Raw genomic sequence first — 18448 nt, forward strand, 5'->3', positions numbered from 1 at the left:
CAAATAGACGTCCTCACACCCATTCATTCATTTATTTAATCATATTTATTGAGCGCTTACTGTGTGCAGAGCACTGTACTAAGCTCTTGGAAAGTACAATTCAGCAATAAACAGAGAAAATCCCTTCCCACACCGGGCTTACAGTCTAGAAGGGGGGAGACAGACATCAAAACAAGTAAGCAGGCACCAAATAGACATTCTCAACACTTCTCTCTCTACTGAACTCAACTCGCTCAATCCCCTATCCCTTTGTCGCTCTTGTACAACTAACCCACAGCCTTGGATAAACTGCACTGTCCGCCTCCTTCGCTCTTGAGCGTGAGCCACAGAATGCTGCTGGCAGAAATTTAAATATAAGACCGACCTTGTCCACTTCTAGTTTATCCTCTCTTGCTTTAACTCTGCCCTCTCCTCTGCCCGGCAAAACTATTTCTCTTCCCTTATTAACACCCATGCATATCACCCTTGCTAGTTGTTCCAGACATTTAACTCCTTTCTCAGGGTCCCCTGTCCCCCAATACAGCAATAAAGAGAGACAATCTCTGCCCACAGTAGGCTTACAGTCCGGGGGGGGGGGGGGGGGGGGGGAGACAGACATCAAACCAAGTAAAAAGGCATCAATATAAATAAATAGAATTATAGATATATAATCTATATATTATATATATAGGGGTGCGGAGGGGGGAAGAGCAAGAGGAGAGAGTCGAGGTGATGCAAACGGGAAAGGGAATGAGGAAAAGGAGACCTCCTGGAGGAGGTGTGACTTCAGTAGGGCTTTAAAGGGGGGAAGAGTGATTGGTGGATTTGAAGAGGGAGGGCATTCCAGGCCAGAGGTAGGATTACTGCCCGACTGGATTACTGCATCAGCCTCCTCTCTGATCTCTCATCCTCCTGTCTCTCCCGGCTTCAGTCTATACTTCACTCTGTTGCCTGGATTATCTCTGTACAGAAACACTCTGGGCATGTCACTCCCCTCCTCAAAAATCTCCAGTGGTTGCCTGTCAACCTACGAATCAAGCAAAAACTCCTCACTCTCGGTTTCAAGGCTCTCCATCACCTCGCCCCCTCATACTTCACCTCCTTTCTCTCCTCAAACTCAGCCCGCACCTTCCACTACTCTGCTGCTAACCTCCTCACTGGGCCTCGTCCTCGCCTGTCCCGCCATCAACTCCCGGCCCATGTCCTTCCCCTGGCCTGGAATGCCTTCTCTGCATACATCCTCCAAACTAGCTCTCTTCCTCCTTTCAAAGTCCTACTGAGAGCTCACCTCCTCCAGGAGGCCTTCCCAGACTGAGCCCCCTTTTTCCTCTCCTCCCTGTCCCCCCACCCTACCTCCTTCCCCTCCCCACAGCACTTGTAAATATTTGTACAGATTTATTACTCTATTTTTTACTTGTACACATTTACTACTCTATTTTGTTAATGATGTGCATATAGCTATAATTCTATTTATTCTGACGGTTGTGACACCTGTCTACAGGTTTTGTTTTGTTGTCTGTCTCCGAGACTGTGAGCCCGTTGTTGGATAGGGACCGTCTCTATCTGTTGTCTTATTGTACTTTCCAAGCGCTTAGTACAGCTCTCTACACACAGTAAGCACACAATCAATACTACTGAGTGAACTCCACCCTCGGTTTCAAGGCTCTCCATCACCTCGCCCCCTCCTACCTCACCTCCCTTCTCTCCTTCTCCAGCCCAGCCCGCACCCTCCGCTCCTCTGCCGCTAATCTCCTCACGGTACCTCGTTCTCGCCTGTCCCGCCATCGATCCCCGGCCCACGTCCTCCCCCTGGCCCGGAATGCCCTCCCTCCGCACATCCGCCAAGCTAGCTCTCTTCCTCCCTTCAAGGCCCTACTGAGAGCTCACCTCCTCCAGGAGGCCTTCCCAGACTGAGCCCCTCCTTCCTCTCCCCCTCCCCCCCCTCCCCATCCCCCTACCTTACCTCCTTCCCCTCCCCACGGCACCTGTATATATGTATATATGTTTGTACGTATTTATTACTCTATTTATTAATTTTATTTGTACATATTTATTCTATTTTATTTTGTTAACACGTTTTGTTTTGTTGCCTGTCTCCCCTTTCTAGACTGTGAGCCCGCTATTGGGTAGGGACAGTCTCTATATGCTGCAAACTTGTACTTCCCAAGCGCTGTGCACCCAGTAAGCGCTCAGTCAATACGATTGAATGAATGAACGAAAGAATGAAATAATTGTTTGTATGGTACTTCCCCAAGCGCTTCGTACAGTGTTCTGCGCACGGGGAGCGCTCCGCAATCACGCATGTGCAAGTCCTGGACCCTCCTCCCTCCTCTGGCGTTTCGGACTTTCTTCACTCCGGGGGATTTGCCGCCTTGATAATGCAAAATTCGGCCCAGGTATTTTACCCAAGAAAGGCGGAGGCCCCAGGGCGAGGTCCTCTCCTTGCCCCTCCCCTCCCCAGCCCCTCATTTTAATAATAATAATAATAATGGCATTTATTAAGCGCTTCACTGTTCTAAGCTCTGGACCCCGGCTGCTGCCCCCTCCCTCCTTCCCTCCTGCATCCGTCCATCCTGCAGGGCGAGGCCCTCCCTAATTCCACCCGGGCCTCTGAACTCCCACTCGGGACCCCCGGACATTCCCGTCCCCGGCCAGCCCATGCCCATCCCGTTAGTTTGCGCGGGGGACAAAGGAACAGTCGGGATTCGTTTTCACTTTCGCTTCCTTGGGGGTGGGCGCAGTCTGGAAGCCCCGGGGGTCCCGGGGAGGGGGGACGGTGTGGACGGACGGTTTGGGCCGGAGGGGGTCCGGGGAGGGGGCGATAAGAAGGACTGAGAGGGGAACGATCTAATAATGTAATATTTGGAAAGAGCTCGGCCTTTGTCCTGACTCCGCCAATGGACAGCTGTGTGACTTTGGGCAAGTTACTTATCTGTGCCTCAGTTACCTCATCTGTAAAATGGGGATTAAGACTGTGAGCACCCCCGTGGGGCAACCTGATCACCTTGTAACCTCCCGAGTGCTTAGAACAGTGCTTTGCACATAGTAAGCGCTTAATAAATGCCGTCATCATTATACTACTACTACTAATAATAATAACTGCAACCTGATCACCTTGTAACCTCCCCAGCGCTTAGAACAGTGCTTTGCACTTAGTAAGCACTTAATAAATGCCATCATCATTATACTACTACTACTACTACTACTACTACTACTACTACTAACTCCCGCCCATTGTTTTTGTGTCTCCTAAACCCAGGTCTTCTTCCCTTCCATCCTACTGTTGATGCTGAAAGATTTCTCTCCAGTATCAGGTGAGAGCAGCGGGGAGCTTGGGAGGTTATTGGAGTCACTCGGGTGGGGGCCTGAGATTCCTAGTTCCTAGTTCTCAGGTTCCTAGTGAACACTCAGATTCTAGACTCGGTTGGAGAAGCACCGTGGCTTAGAGGAAAGAACATGGGTTTGGGAGACAGAGGTCATGGGCTCAAATCAAAGCTCTGCCACTTGTCAGCTGTGTGACTTTAAGTGAGTCATTTAACTTCTCTGGGCCTCAGTGGTCTCATCTGTAAAATGGGGATTAAGACTGTGAGCCCCATGTGAGACAACCTGATACCTTGTATCTCCCCCAGTGCTTAGAACAGTGCTTGGCACTTAGTAAGTGCTTTACAAATACCATCATTATTATTTCTAGTAAGTTCTACACTCAGATTTCTCATCAACACCTTCCTTCTCCTCTCTCCACATCCAGGAGACTGACACATTAATGAAGTGTGACTAAAACAAAACTTGATAGATTTTGTTTTTATTCTCTCCACATCCATTTCGTACCTCGATCGATCATTTCCAGTCAATCACAAGTACAGTTAAAAAGGAAATGAGTGGTAGATGTTGGGGAGACATCCCCAAGAAGCAGTGTGGCTCAGTGAAAAGAGCACGGGCTTTGGAGTCAGAGGTCATGGGTTCAAATCTTGGCTCTGCCAATTGTCAGCTGTGTGACTTTGGGCTAGTCATTTAACTTCTCTGTGCCTCAGTTACCTCATCTGTGAAATGGGGATTAAGACTGTGAGCCCCTAATCCTAATTAGGACAACCTAATCACCGTGAAACCTCCCCAGCGCTTAGAGTAGTGCTTTGCACATAGCACTTAATAAATGCCATGCCATTATTATTATTATTATCCCCACCCAAGGAATATGGATACTGGTAAATATGTTCGCCTTTTGTACTCAAAAGATGTCAGTGATGGTTAAGTTCCCTTATGTGTGCTGAAATTATGGTACTTAGAGTCCTGGTAGTCCTTTCTTGATTACAGTCAGCCGAGCCAGTCAGTTCAATGCAGTTGTCTCCCATTTTTCACCTGAAATGTAGTTTCATCTGAGGCTTTATCTTGCTGCGTCCTGAAAATGTCTCCTTGGTTGTCCGTAGGCTCCCCAGCAAAGTTCTAAAGGTTTCTTCCTGTCCAGCAGAGATTTGCAGCAAAGGAGGTGGCTGGACTGACCATCAGGAAGCCCCAGTCGACCCCAGGGCTCCTGATATTAAAAGACTTGTGGGCCATGTGAGTCTCAGCTTCTGCCCTGACCCTATGATATTAGCTCAGCACTGCCACTATGCTCTGACCATCTCCCTAAGGGTTCAGTCCAGAAGCAACGTGGCTTCGTGGAAAGAGCATAGGCTTGGGAGCCAGAAGTCGTGGATTCTAATACTGGTTCCGCCACTTATCAGCTGTGTGACTTGGGGCAAATCACTTAACTTCTCTGTGCCTCAGTTCCCTCATCTGTAAAATGGGGATTAAGACTGAGCCCCACGTGGGTTTAGCCCCACCTAACTACCTTGTATCTAATCCAGTGCTTAGAACAGTGCTTGGCATGTGGTAAACGCTTAACAAATATAATAACAATAGTACTTGTCACATAATCCTCTAGTCTGTAAGCTCATTGTGGGCAGAGAATGTGTCTTCTATGTTTCTATGTTGTACTCCCCCAAGCACTTAATACAGTGCCTTACACACAGTAAGTGCTCAAATATGTTTGATAAGCCTCTTAATCAATGATATTTATTGAGTGCCTACTGTGTGTTTTACTAAGCACTTGGGAGAGTAAAGTGTGAGAGTTGGTAGACATGTTCCCAGCACAAAAAGAGTTTACAGCTGAAATGTTAACATTAAAGATGCAGTAATACACAGCACTTAACTTTGTGTTGCCAGTGAAGGTCTCTGGTTGTGTATAGGGTTTCTCTGGTACAAACTGAAACATTATCTCAGAGTGCCTGGTTGATTTCACCCCTTGGTTCAGTGTTTCCACAATGTGAGTACACATTGGGATTAAGAGCAATTATGGATTACCTGTGCAGGTTTTAATAATTGCTGCTGTTTAATCTAGAATCTTCAAGGTCCAGTCTTCCATGGGTTGTGGAAGAGGTTGCTTAAGTGTTTAGGCAGCCTGTCCCTTTCTGTGTTTGTCGATTTGTCCATCTCAGCAGGTATGCCATCGGGTTCTGGTATTTTGGCATTTTTCTGGTCTCTGCTGCAGTGATTTTTTTCCAGTAGTTGAGATAAGCAGCACAGCCTAGTGGAAAGAGAATGGGGCTGGGAGTCGAGAGATACGAGTTCAGTTTGAATTCTGATTCTGCTCCTCGGCTGTTGTGTGACCTTGGGCAAGTCTCTTCTCTTTACATCAGTTTCCTCATCTATAAAATAAGGATAAAATATCAGTTCTCTCTCCCCTCAATGTGAACTCCAGTTAGGGCTGGGATTGTGTTGGATTTGATTACTTGGACTGTGAGCCCCATGTGGGACAGGGACTGTGTCCAAACTGACCATCTTGTATCGACCCTTGAGCTTTGTATAGTGATTGGCACATACTAAACACTACACTAAGCACAATATTTATACCATAATTATTATTGCATTGGATCTATCCCAGCCCTGGGTATATAGTATCCACTTAACAAATATCCCAATTATTATTTTAGGTACCATGTTTATGCTTACTGGGAGGTTTTATTGTTTCCAGCTTTCCAGGGAGGTCTTTGAATTCACCAGGTTGTAAGCATCCTTTGAAGTGGTCACTCAGAAGATGTTGCATATTGATGTGATCAAGCCTGGAAGTCAGTTGATCAATTATATACTCAAGTAGACAAACTACTATGATATGCTCTACAGAGTCAGTATCTTACCAAGGGCTGATGATATGCCTGCAGTTTTGTATCACCCTGGACCATGGATACACCACATACAAGGATTTTTCACTGGCAATTCATTCATCCTTAACGTGTTCGTGACCTAGCAGCGTGGACTAGTGGAAAGAGCACAGTCTGAAAACGTGGGTTCTAATACCTGCTGTCCCACATGTCTGCTGTGTGACCTTGGGCAAGTCATTTATCTGTGCCTCAGTTCCCTCATCTGTAAAATGGGGATTAAGATGTGAGCCTCCTGTGGGGCAAGGACTGTGTCCAACCTGATTATCTTGTATATACCTTAGTGCTTAGAACAGTGCTTGGCACATAATAAGCACTTAACAAATACCACAGTTATTACTGCTCCTCCTCACCATTACTGAAACTCGACTCTCCCTGGATGATACTGCCTCCCATATCGCTCTCTCTGGATAGTAACCTCATCCACTCCCCAAGATTCAATGGGAAAGCGGGAGGAGTTGGCTTCCCTTTTGCACATATATATGTTCCTCATCCCTTCCTAATGACCTGACCATGAACTTTATTGCTAAAATTAAAATGTCGTGTGATCTTCCTAAAATCTTCCCCGCTCCTCTCTAGTCCCTTCTTCCCCAACATTCCCACCCTTCCCAGTATTTTCTCCAGAGATCACCCACCTCCTCTCAATTTCTACCCTTTCCACCCATGCTTCTGAGTCCATCCCTACTTACCTTATCAAAGTAATTCCCCTCTCCCTGACCACAATTTTAAACCCCTCACTTTCCAAAGACTCCTTCCCCATTGTTTTCAATCATGTCCATGGATTCCCTATTATAAAAAAAATCCACTCCTTTGACTCCATGGCACCCTCTTGATATCATGCCAACTCCCTTTTTTTAATGGTTTTTAAGAGCTTACTATGTGCCAGGCACTGTACTAAGTGATAAGATAGGTACAAGATAATCAGGTTGGACACAGTCCCTGTCCCACATAGTGCTCACAGTCTTAATCCCCTTTTACAGATGATGTAACGGAGGCACAGAGAAGTTGAGTGACTTGCCCAGGGTCAATCAATCAATCAATCGTATTTATTGAGAGCTTTCTGTGTGCAGAGCACTGTACTAAGCGCTTGGGAAGTACAAATTGGCAACATATAGAGACAGTCCCTACCCAACAGCGGGCTCACAGTCTAAAAGGGACACAGCAGACAAGTGGCATAGTCAGGATTGGAGCACAAGTTCTCTGATTCTCAGGCCCATGTTTTTTCTACTAGGTCCTCATTCCTTGCCAAACTCCTTGAGTGAGTTTTCTGCACTCACTAACCCCACTCCCTCTCATTCAACTCTCTCCTCAACCAACTGCCACCTGGCTACTATCCCCTCATTCCATGGAAACAGTCCTATTTAAGGTGACCAATGAGAAGCAGCGGGGTGTAGTGGAAAGAGCACAGGCTTGGAAGTCAGAGGCTGTGAGTTCTAATCCCAGCTCTGCCACTTTTCAGCTGTGTGACTTTGGGCAAGTCACTTAACTTCTCTGTGCTTCAGTTACCTCATCTGGAAAATGGGCATTAAGACTGTAAGCCCCATGTGGGACAAACTTGTATGTACCCTAGTGCTTAGAACAGTGGTTGACATATAGTAAGCGTTTAACGAATACCATCATCATCATCACCTTCTTGACAAATCCAGTGGCCTCTAATCAATCCTAATACTCCCTGGCCTTTCTACTGCCTTCAACACTGTAGACCAACCCTTTTTCCTGGAAAATCTCCTGCCTCCTGCTCCTCACCACTCGGTCCTTACTGCATTCCGCTGCCTGGATCATTTGTCTAAAAAAGCATTTCAGTCCAAGTCTCCCCAGTTTTCAAGAAAGTCCTGTGGTTGCTCATAATAATAATGATGATGGCATTTATTAAGCACTTACTATGTGAAAACCACTGTTCTAAGCACTGGGGAGGTTACAAAGTGATCAGGTTGTCCCGGGGGGGCTCACAGTTTTAATCCCCATTTTACAGATGAGGTAACTGAGGCACAGAGAAGTTAAGTGACTTGCCCGAAGTCACAGCTGACAATTGGCAGAGCTGGGATTTGAACTCATGACCTCTAACTCCAAAGCCCGTGCTCTTTCCACTGAGCCATGCTGCCTCCACCTCTGCATCCAACAAAAACATACCATTGGCTTTGAAACAATCAATCAGCATACCCCCTTCTACCACATCGTGTTTTGGGTAGTCAAGGGCCTGGGAGTCAGAAGGTCATGGATTCTAACCCCAACTACGCCACTTGTCTGCTGTGTGACCTTGGGCAGGTCACTTCACTTCTCTGTGCTTCAGTTACCTCATCTGTAAAATGCGGATTGAGACTGTATACCCTATATGAGGGAGGGACCCAATTTGCTTGTAACCAACCCAGCACTTAGTACAGCGCTTGGCACACAGAAAGCACTGAGCAAATACCATAGTTATTATTATTATTGTTACCCTTAGTGCACCTTGCTGATTTCCTACTGCAGCCCGTGCATTTCACTCTTCTGTTGCCAACTACTCACTGTATTTTGATCTGATTTATCCTGCCACCAACCTCTCCACCATGTCCTGCCTCTGGCCTGGAATTCCTTCCCTCTTCATATCCAACAGTCCACTTCCCTCACCTTTAAAACCCTCCTAAAATCACATTTCTTCCAAGTGGCCTTTCATATCCCACTGTTTTCCTCAGACCTGAAACTCCCTCCCCTTTCATATCCAACAGTCCATTCTCCTCATCTTCAAAACTCTCCTAAAATCACATCTCCACCAAGAGGCCTTCCCTGACTAAACCTTGATTTCCCCTATCTGCACTCCCTTCAGTGCCAACTCTGCACTTGGTTCGGTGCCCAGAGGGGACTGCAGGTAGGAGAAATAAAGGGAAGCACTTTATTCAGTTAGAATTGGGTCTTTCAGAGCCCTGAACCAGGTGCTTGAGGAACATTCAAATTAAGTAGAAGATGTGACCTCTGCTCTTAAAGAGCTTACAATCTACCGGGGGAGAGTGGAGATAAAATGATGAATGCATCATAGTTAAAAGGAGTGAATAAGTAATAGACAAAATAAGCATTCATTCATTCAGTTGTATTTATTGAGTGCTTACTGTGTGCAGAGCACTGTACTAAGCGCTTGGGAAGTACAAGTCAGCAACATATAGAGATGGTCCCTACCCAACAATGGGCTCACAGTCTAGAAGGGGGAGACAGACAGCGTTGAGATGCCTAATGGAATTTCCACAGTGGGAAAATAGGAGGATTATTAAGAGAATGCCTCTCAAAGGTGGCAGCAGTGAAGACACTCAATTTATTCCAGGCTGACCCAGTTGTGGGCTCCTAGAAGGGGACGGGAGGGGTCAGATTTGAGGCACAGGAGTGGAGCATGCAAGGGAGCTTTAGAGTATAAGTTCCTTGAGACTAGGGAAGGGGTCATTTTATTCTGTATTTCCCAAGCCCCATTTTAGTGCTACTACTATTACTACTATGGGAAAATAAGGCAATGGGGAACAAAGTTATATAAGAAAAGGCCCAGGCAGAGCTAGTTTCCAGCACTGAATCAGTCCAGCATTGACAGTGATGGAGAATAGGGGAATTTGAAGATAAGGGAAGGGTCAAGAAACCATTCAGATCCTTTTCAAAGATGGAAGAGCAGGCTGAGGTGGGGAAGGGACTGAAAAGGCAGGAGGTGGGGCTCAACCATCAGAGGGAAGGAACTTAATGTGCTGCGCTTCACTTCACTGCCCTGACGTGTAAGTCACCCTAGTGCCTCTCACACTCCTTTGCCACTGTTCAAGTGGTTCTCACGCCTCTCTCCCTTGTACTGTCACACAAGCGGCTCTAGCGCCTTCCTCCCCTTTGTTGCTATGCAAGTGATTCTAGCACTTTGCACCATTCTGTCCCCATGCCACCTGCTCTGGTACCTTTTCCCTCTATGATTAACAGCCAGTTGGAGTCCCCATCTGTTGGGGCCTTAGGGAAAGACAGTGGGAGACACCTGGGGCTCTTCACTTCAGAGACAATGAACCTGGAGTCTAGCTCAATGTTAAACTTTCACTGACTTACTAAAACACTGTTCTCTCTCTAAACTCTGGTTAGCTAAGGGGAGATTGATACAGAAAACCTGATTTGCTTGTAGGGTATCAAAATTAAGCTTCTAAGAGGTTCCAAGTGACATCCTTGTTCAGAATTCCAACACCTCAAAGCCACCACTGCTTGTGGAACATCATCCATTTGAATAAAATGGACTCCTTTCTTCACCTATCAGTCCTCGCCCCCTCCTACCTCACCTCCCTTCCCTCCTTCTCCAGCCCACCCTGCACCCTCCGCTCCTCTGCCACTAATCTCCTCACTGTGCCTCGTTGTTGCCTGTCACGCCATGGACCCCCGGCACACGTCATCCCCCGGGCCTGGAATGCCCTCCCTCTGCCCATCCGCCAAGCTAGCTCTCTTCCTCCCTTCAAGGCCCTACTGAGAGCTCACCTCCTCCAGGAGGTCTTCCCAGACTGAGCCCCTTCCTTCTTCTCCCCCTCATCCCCCCTCCATCCCCCCCATCTTACCTCCTTCCCTTCCCCACAGCACCTGTATATATGTATATATGTTTGTACATATTTATTACTCTATTCATTTATCTTACTTGTACATATCTATTCTATTTATTTTATTTTGTTAGTGTGTTTGGTTTTGTTCTCTGTCTTCCCCTTCTAGACTGTGAGCCCGCTGTTGGGTAGGGACTGTCTCTATGTGTTGCCGACTTGTACTTCCCAAGCGCTTAGTGCAGTGCTCTGCACACAGTAAGCACTCAATAAATATGATTGATTGATTGATTGATTGCATGTTTATCATCACCATTAGCAATGAGACTAACTGGACATCTGTGTGCAGGAGACTGTACTTTGCATTTGATGATGAAAGAGGAGCTATCCCTGTCTTCTAGAACAATCTAACGGGGAAGGTTTGCACTCAGTCACCTTGCCTCCTTCTACCTCACCCCCCTGATTTCCTAACTTCAACCAGCCCATACACTTAGCTTCTCTAGTGCTAGCCTGCTCACTGTACCTTGATCTCGTCTATCTTGCCACTGACCTCTCACCCACATCCTGCCTCTGGCCTGGAAGCCCTCCCTCTTCATATTGAACAGAGAATCACTCTCCCCACCTTCAAAACCTTATTTTGGGCAGATCTCCTCCAAGAAAACTTCCCTAGCTAAGCCCTCACTTCCTCTTCTTCTACTTCCTTCTGTGTAGCCCTTGCACTTGGATTTGCTCCTTTTATTCACTCCTCCCTTGGCCCTACAGCACTTATGAACATATCCATAATTTATTTATTTACATTAATGTCTGTTAGCCCCTCTAGATTGTAAGCTTTTTGTGGGCAGGGAATGTGTCTATGAACTCCATTATGTTGTAATAATAATAATAATAATAATAATGGCATTTGTTAAGCACTTACTATGTGTGAAGCACTGCTCTAAGCACTGGGTGGGGGGGGATACAAGGTGATCAGGTTGTCCCACGTGGAGCTCACACTTTTAATCCCCATTTTACAGATGAGGTAACTGAGGCCCAGAGAAGTTAAGTGACTTGCCCAGAGTCACATAGCTGACAAGTGGCAGTGCTCTGCACAAAGTAACTGCTCAATAAATACCATGGATTGATTGGAAGGTAGAAAAAGATTAAATGACTCAAATTCAATGTTTATTGTGAAATTAAAGTTCAGCTGTATATTTGCCCTTGCTCACCAGCCAAACTACTGCTGATTCACTGACCCCTAGCTAGAAGTCCTTAAATTCTTCACCAGCTTTTCTCCCAAAACACTGGTTCTGACCCTTCTCCTGGATCTTACTGCTTAACTTCCTTATTCAAGCAGATCACTGCCAACTTGCATGCACTTCCTTCTAATAATAATGATGGCATTTGTTAAGCGCTTACTATGTACAAAGCACTGTTCTAAGTGCTGGGGAGGTTACAAGGTGATCAGGTTGTCCCCCGTGGGGCTCACAGTCTTAATCCCCATTTCACAGATGAAGTCACTGAGGCATAGAGAAGTGAAGTGACTTGCCCAAAGTCACACAGCTGACAAATGGCAGAGTCGGGATTCAAACCCATGACCTCTGACTCCACAGCTTGTGCTCTTTCCATTGAGCCACACTACTTCTAGCCACCATCACTGTTTCTTAGGTTGTGAGTCCCCTGAGGGATAGGGACCATGCTTAATTCCCACCTGTGTATTCTCTGCCAGTGCTTAGCAGAGTGTTCTGCCTACACTTAATAATAGTAATAATAGTATTTGTTAAGCACTTACCATGTACCAAGCACTTAATTGAACACATAATAAATACTATTTCTACTACTCTGAGTTATGAAAATGTGCCCACCCTTTCCTCCTGTGCATTGCTACTCCTCTACAATTGTCTGTCCAAGTAACCCCACTCAAGATCCTATTCCATTCTGCCAATCCCCAAACTATCCCTTTCCTAACACCCTCTTTCACCTTCATTGTATCGCTAGCTTTCCAACATGCCAAATTTCATAGATTCTTTAGAAAGGTGTGTCCTTTAAATATCACTCCATCACTCTTCTGCCTTCCCTTACAAGCTCCAAGGATATTCATGAATGAATTGTATTTATTGTGCACTTAATGGGTGCAGATCACTGTACTAAGCGCTTGGGAGAGTACACTATAACAATAAACAGATGCAGGGAATATGTCTATAAACTCTGTCATATTGTAGTCTCCCAAGTGCTTAGTACCATGCTCTGTGTACAGTAAACACTCAATAAATACAATTGATTGATGAGTGCTTAGAACAGTGCTTTGCACATAGGAAGCACTTAATAAATGCTCATCATCATCAAGGGGCTGAGCTAGCAAAAGAAGGTGATGTTAGGCAATGGCAATATTTTGATTAATAAGCTGCACTAATGTTTCTTGCAAAATTTTCAAATGCGTGATTATATTTATCTCTTCCCCTTCCCTGTAATTTATTTTGGTGACTGTCTCCCCTTCAAGAGTGGAAGCTCTTCGAGGGCAGCAATCATGCCTGATAACCAGAAAGGAGTTTTTTAAAGCTGATCACCGGCTTGCATTTTCTTGATTTCTCATTTTTTCTTTCTGTTTATCAGCAACTGAAAGGCTTGAAAAAAGAATATTTGCAGCTGTGGGCTCCTCTGTGCTTTTTCCAGCCCCAGAAATAAAGCCATCCCTAACGATCATCCAGTGGGAATTTATCAATGATTACCCTCTTCAGCTCATTGTGGAATATGAAGTGAATTCCTCAAAGGCCATTGTCTATGAACCCTACAAAGGCAGAGTTGATTTCAATGAATCCACTGGATATCTCTTGCTGAAGAACGTGCAGAAGAAAGACAGTGGAGTTTACAAAATTGTCATCAATTTGATGGAAAAGGAAGCCCAAAAGGTCACCCTGACTGTGATAGGTAGGTGGATATATCATTGAATTAATCCATCAGTTGTATTTATTGAGCTCATACTGTTTTCTTGTTCAGTCTGAAGAGCAGCAAATTAAGCTCTTCAAGGTCTTTTTTTAAAAAAGAAAAGGAAGCATCTGCACTTGTGGTGATTGTCAAAGTGGCAAAGTGTGCTTTTCACACCAGGGACATCCCTGAAGTAACAGATGGGGAAAGGGTAGGCCATGGGGGTGGGAGGGTGGAGGCGTTATTCTTGCTTTGGCAAACTGGGCCAATAGTCACTCCTGACTGCATATATAGCCCCTGGCCTGGTTACATACTCACTCCTGGTTAAATATTCTATCCCCTAACCTACATGGCCATCTCTCCAAATTCAGAAAGCCTGAAAATGGTGGCATTTGTTAAGCACCTGCTACGTTCCAGGCACTGTCCTGAGGGCTGGGATTGGCTTGGGAGTCAGAGGACAGGGGTTCTAATCCTGGTTCTGCCATGTATCTGCTGTGTGACCTTGGGCAAGTCACTTACCTTCTCTGTGCCTCAGTTACCTCATCTGTAAAATGGGGATTACGACTGTGACCTCCACATGGGACACCTTGTATCTACCCCAGCGCTTAGAACAGTGCTTAACACCTACTAAGTGCTTAACAAATACCATTATTATTATTATTATTATTATTGTTATTATACAAGTGGGTTGAAGCCAGAAGTGCCAAATCATGACTCATTGCAAACATAAGTGCCTTTTACTCTCTGTGTCCCCAACACATTCTCCGTACTAAAGATAACCCCCAATTATATTTCTCTGTCCAGCCCTGAATGATTGTGCTCCAACACAACTCACAAAACCCCACCATAGCACTTACCTGCCTCATCATCCTGGTTCTGCAACTCTTTCCTTCACCCATCATCAAAAATGAAAACGGTTCTTGCCTGTTCAGAGGAAATTGAGAAAGAGGTAAATTAACTAGTGAGACTGAACCAATGAGAAGGCAGGTAAAGAGAACACTTAGTGAATGTAGACTACTTAGAATGCTTTGGGGAGGGGGAGAACGAGAGAGACTGAGATGAAGAGAGAAACAAAGACCGAAGTAGCAGAGGTGTAAAAGAGAGGCAAAGATGTATAGGGAGACAAAAACAGAGTATCTGGAAGTGCATTTCTAGATTAAGGGGCTTGCAGTGATAGGGTGGGCTTCGGGGGCTGCAGTGATGATGGGAAGGTAGTCGCTGTAGTGACAGAAGTGAGAGTAGGGACGATGAAGGCAGAAAGAGTCAAGCCCAGAGTGTTTTTGGGGAGAAAAGATAGGGGAATTCCAGTTATGGGGACACATACACACACACACACCCTACCCTACATACTCGTTTCAGAAGGTCAGAATTCTCCCTGGTCATCCTCTTACTACTTTCTTAAGCCCCATCCGTCACCTCTTTCTCCGACTCTTCTGCCAGTCCTCGAGGGAACGGTAGGATAGGTGTTAATTGGTGAGAGACTTCTGCTGAAGAGTATATTAAAGACAACTGCAGAAGAATATCTTAAAACCACCCCACATCCTTGATGCGTTCAAATAGCCGACAGTGCTGCTGAGAAAGTCGAAAAAACAAGTGAAGTGCAAGGTAGAGACAACATTAAAAAAAAAAAAAAGATTTTTCACACATTTCTGTTAGTGAAACAAAGAAGTTAGTGCTCTTAGAGACCAGAGGGAGAAATAGGACTTTTCCCCAATGTTCTGTGTAGTCAAGAAGGAGATGAATTCCTGAGTTTAGTGTTCTGGGCCCACTCAAGGCTGACAGAGAGATTGTCTTTTTCAAAATGTGAGAGTGATAGTAGGTGTAGAAGACTCCCCCTGGCCCCTAATTATTGCTTCTACTCTTCCGCCAGGAAGTATAATGAACCACAGTGCAACTGGAGCTCCAGGCCAGAAGCAGTATGGCCTAGTGGAAAGAACATGTGCCCGGAGTAAAATAACCCCTTTTTTAATGGTATTTGTTAAGCGTTTACCTTTTTTTAATATTTTTAAACACTCATTATGTGCCAAGCACTGTACTAAGCACTATGTTAGGTGAAAATAATCAGGTCCCGTTTGGCATTCACAGTCTTTAATTCCCATTTTGCAGATAAGGGAATGGGGAATCCAGATAAATTATAGTGACTTCCCCAAGGTTACACAAAAGACAAATGGCAGACTAGGATTAGAACTCAGGTCCTCTGACTCCTAGGCCTGTACTCAGTCATTAGGCCACATCGTTTCTCATGGGTTCAAATCTAACCTGGGTTCTAATCTCATCTCCACCATTAGTCTGCTGTGTGACCTTGGGCAAGTCACTTAACTTCCCTGTACCTCAATTACCTCATCTATAAAATGAGGATTAAGACTCTGAGCCCCAGGTGGCACATGGACTGTATCCAACCTGATTATCTTGTATCTAACCCAGCACTTAGTACAGTGCCTGGCCCATAAGAAGCACATAAAAATACCATTAAAAAAGCAAAACAAAAAAACATCACAAAGCTGCACTGGAGCAGTTGCTCCTGATCTTGCTTGTGAGTAAAATTTGGAGTCTCTAGCAGGAGCCAAAGTAGATCTTTTTTTTTACCTCCTCAGTGTTGCTATCTGGAGCTCTTGGCCTTTGAAAGAGACCTTGACTGCATTAGTACAGTGCTCTGCACACAATAAGCTCTCAGTAAATGCGGTTGAATGAATTCCTGTTAGTGACTCCATGCCTCTTGGTCTAAGTCTAGACCCTTTCCAAGATTCTGTGTGAAGATACTGAAACTATTTCAAGTTTGAAACCAAGAGAAGCAGCAAGGCCTTGAGGATATCACATGGGCCCGGGAGTCAGAAGGACCGGGGTTCTAATACCAGCTCCACCACTTGTCTGCTGTGTGACCTTGGACAAGTCGCTTAACTTCCCTAGGCCTCAATTACCTCATCTGTAAAATGGGGATTAAGACTGTGAGCCCCATGTGAGACATGGACTGTGTCCAACCTATTAACGTATATCTACCCCAGCACTTAGTACAGTGTCTGGCACACAGTAAGCACTTAGGAAATACCACAATTATAGTTATTCTTATTAATATTATTAGTAGTACACTAGTATAAATGATTTGCCAGTTTGAGGAAGTTCCAGAGTTGTGAAATTAGTGGTTCTCTGCTCTGTGCAGTCTGCTGCCAGTGTCTCTTTCCATAGCAACTGCTCCATCTGCCTCTTCCCTTGACATTTCTCTTACAGTAATAATAATAATAATAATAATAATAGTTATAATTTTTCCTCTGGCTACTCAAAGAAAAACGGGTAGGAAGATAATTATAATGATTTTAGCATTTGTTAAGCACTTGCTGTGTACCAAGCACTGTACTAAGTGCTGGCTAGATAAAAGATAGGTCTCACACAGGGCTTATATTCTGTGGAGGAGGGAGAATAGGTATTGGGTCCCCATGAGCTCGTCTCTAGACTGTGAACTCGTTTTGGGAAGAGATTGACTCTCTTTATTGCTGTATGGTACTTTCCCAACCACTTAGTACAGTGCTCAGTAAATTCCATTGAATGAATGAGTTTTTCAGATGAAGGAACTGAGGCACAGAGAAGTTAAGTGACAGTTTATACAGCAGGTAATTAGCAGAACTGGGATTTGAACCTAGGTCCTCTGACGCCCAGGCATGTGCTCTTTCCACTAGGCCACGGTGCGTCCACAGGAAAATAAGGGGAAGGCCAGCATCGGGTGACCATAATGAGTCAGCTAGAAAGGTACTCCATTTTAGGTATTAGTTTCTCATCTTCCTCTCCCCAACTTGTGGTCTTTACTCTTCTCAAGCTTCTCTCCCACCCGTAACCTGTTCTCATCTATTATCTCACCTGCCTCTGCTCCCTCACACAATCCCTACAGCCTGGAGCTCTGAATCCCAGCCTGGCCAAAGCTCCCAGACCTCAGCCTTCCTCAACTTTCAAAGCCCTTTTAAAATTCCACTTCCTTCCTAATGAATCATCTTTCCCGATTAACCCTCAACACCTCAAGCCATGTCAATCTATCAGCCAATGCAGTCACTTCTGTTCTTTTCGTGCTTAGTTTCAGTTGAGCTATTTCTTCTGAGTCATCTCCTTGTAAATATTTTTCTATGTCTTCCCACGCATTAGGAAGTGAGGTCCTTAGGAGCAAGAAATGTATTTTTCTTAAAATGGCATTGTTAAGTGCTTACTACATTCCAGGCGTTGTACTAAGGGCTCAGTTAGATACAAAACAATCAGGTTAGACACAGTCCATTTCCCAAAGGGGGCTCACAGTCTTATCCCTACTTTACAGATGAGATAACTGAGACACGGAGAAGTGAAGTTATTTGCCCAAGGTCACACAGCAGACAGGCGGCAGAGCTGGGATTAGAACCCAGGTCCTCTGACTCATTCATTCATTCAATCGTATTTAGTGAGCGCTTACTGTGTGCAGAGCACTGTCCTAAGCACTTGGGAAGTACAAGTTGGGAACATATAGAGACGGTCCCTACCCAACAGTGGGCTCACAGTCTAGAAGGGGGAGACAGAGAACAAAACAAAACATATTAACAAAATAAAATAAATAGACTAAACATGTACAAATAAAATAGAGTAATAAATACGTACAAACATATATACAGGTGCTGTGGGGAGGGGAAGGAGGTAAGGCAGGGGGGATGGGAGTCCCAGACCTCTGTTCTTTCCACTAAGAGCCATTAAGGAAGAAGACTGGGCTTCTGTCTTTTAGATTAGTGGATTTCATAGGGGATTCTTGGCTGAAGAGTCGTCATCCCAACCACAAAGATAATGGGGGCAAGTAGAAGTGAAACGCACATGAGCCCATTTGCTACCCATAAAAGCCGCTTTGGTTAAACAAGGAGGACA

The 18448-nt window shown here is 45.2% G+C and overlaps 1 protein-coding gene across 5 annotated transcripts in view; it reads left to right on the forward strand.

Annotated features, from left to right (window-relative positions):
* Positions 1–2239: 2239 nt before the first annotated feature.
* Positions 2240–18448, forward strand: part of LOC119929746 — a 41102-nt gene continuing 24893 nt past the window's right edge. The window contains exons 1-3 of one of the 5 annotated variants that reach the window (XM_038748008.1): positions 2240–2375; positions 3239–3293; positions 13331–13585. In XM_038748008.1, coding sequence (XP_038603936.1) covers positions 2358–2375; positions 3239–3293; positions 13331–13585 — 328 coding nt within the window. In that variant the 5' untranslated portion in view covers positions 2240–2357. Of the gene's footprint in view, positions 2376–3238; positions 3294–13270; positions 13586–18448 lie in introns of all 5 variants that reach the window. The other 4 variants (XM_038748009.1, XM_038748010.1, XM_038748006.1 and 1 more) reach the window with 4 other exon arrangements.

Source organism: Tachyglossus aculeatus, chromosome 6 (genome assembly GCF_015852505.1).
Source record: "Tachyglossus aculeatus isolate mTacAcu1 chromosome 6, mTacAcu1.pri, whole genome shotgun sequence".
Lineage (NCBI taxonomy): Eukaryota > Metazoa > Chordata > Mammalia > Monotremata > Tachyglossidae > Tachyglossus > Tachyglossus aculeatus.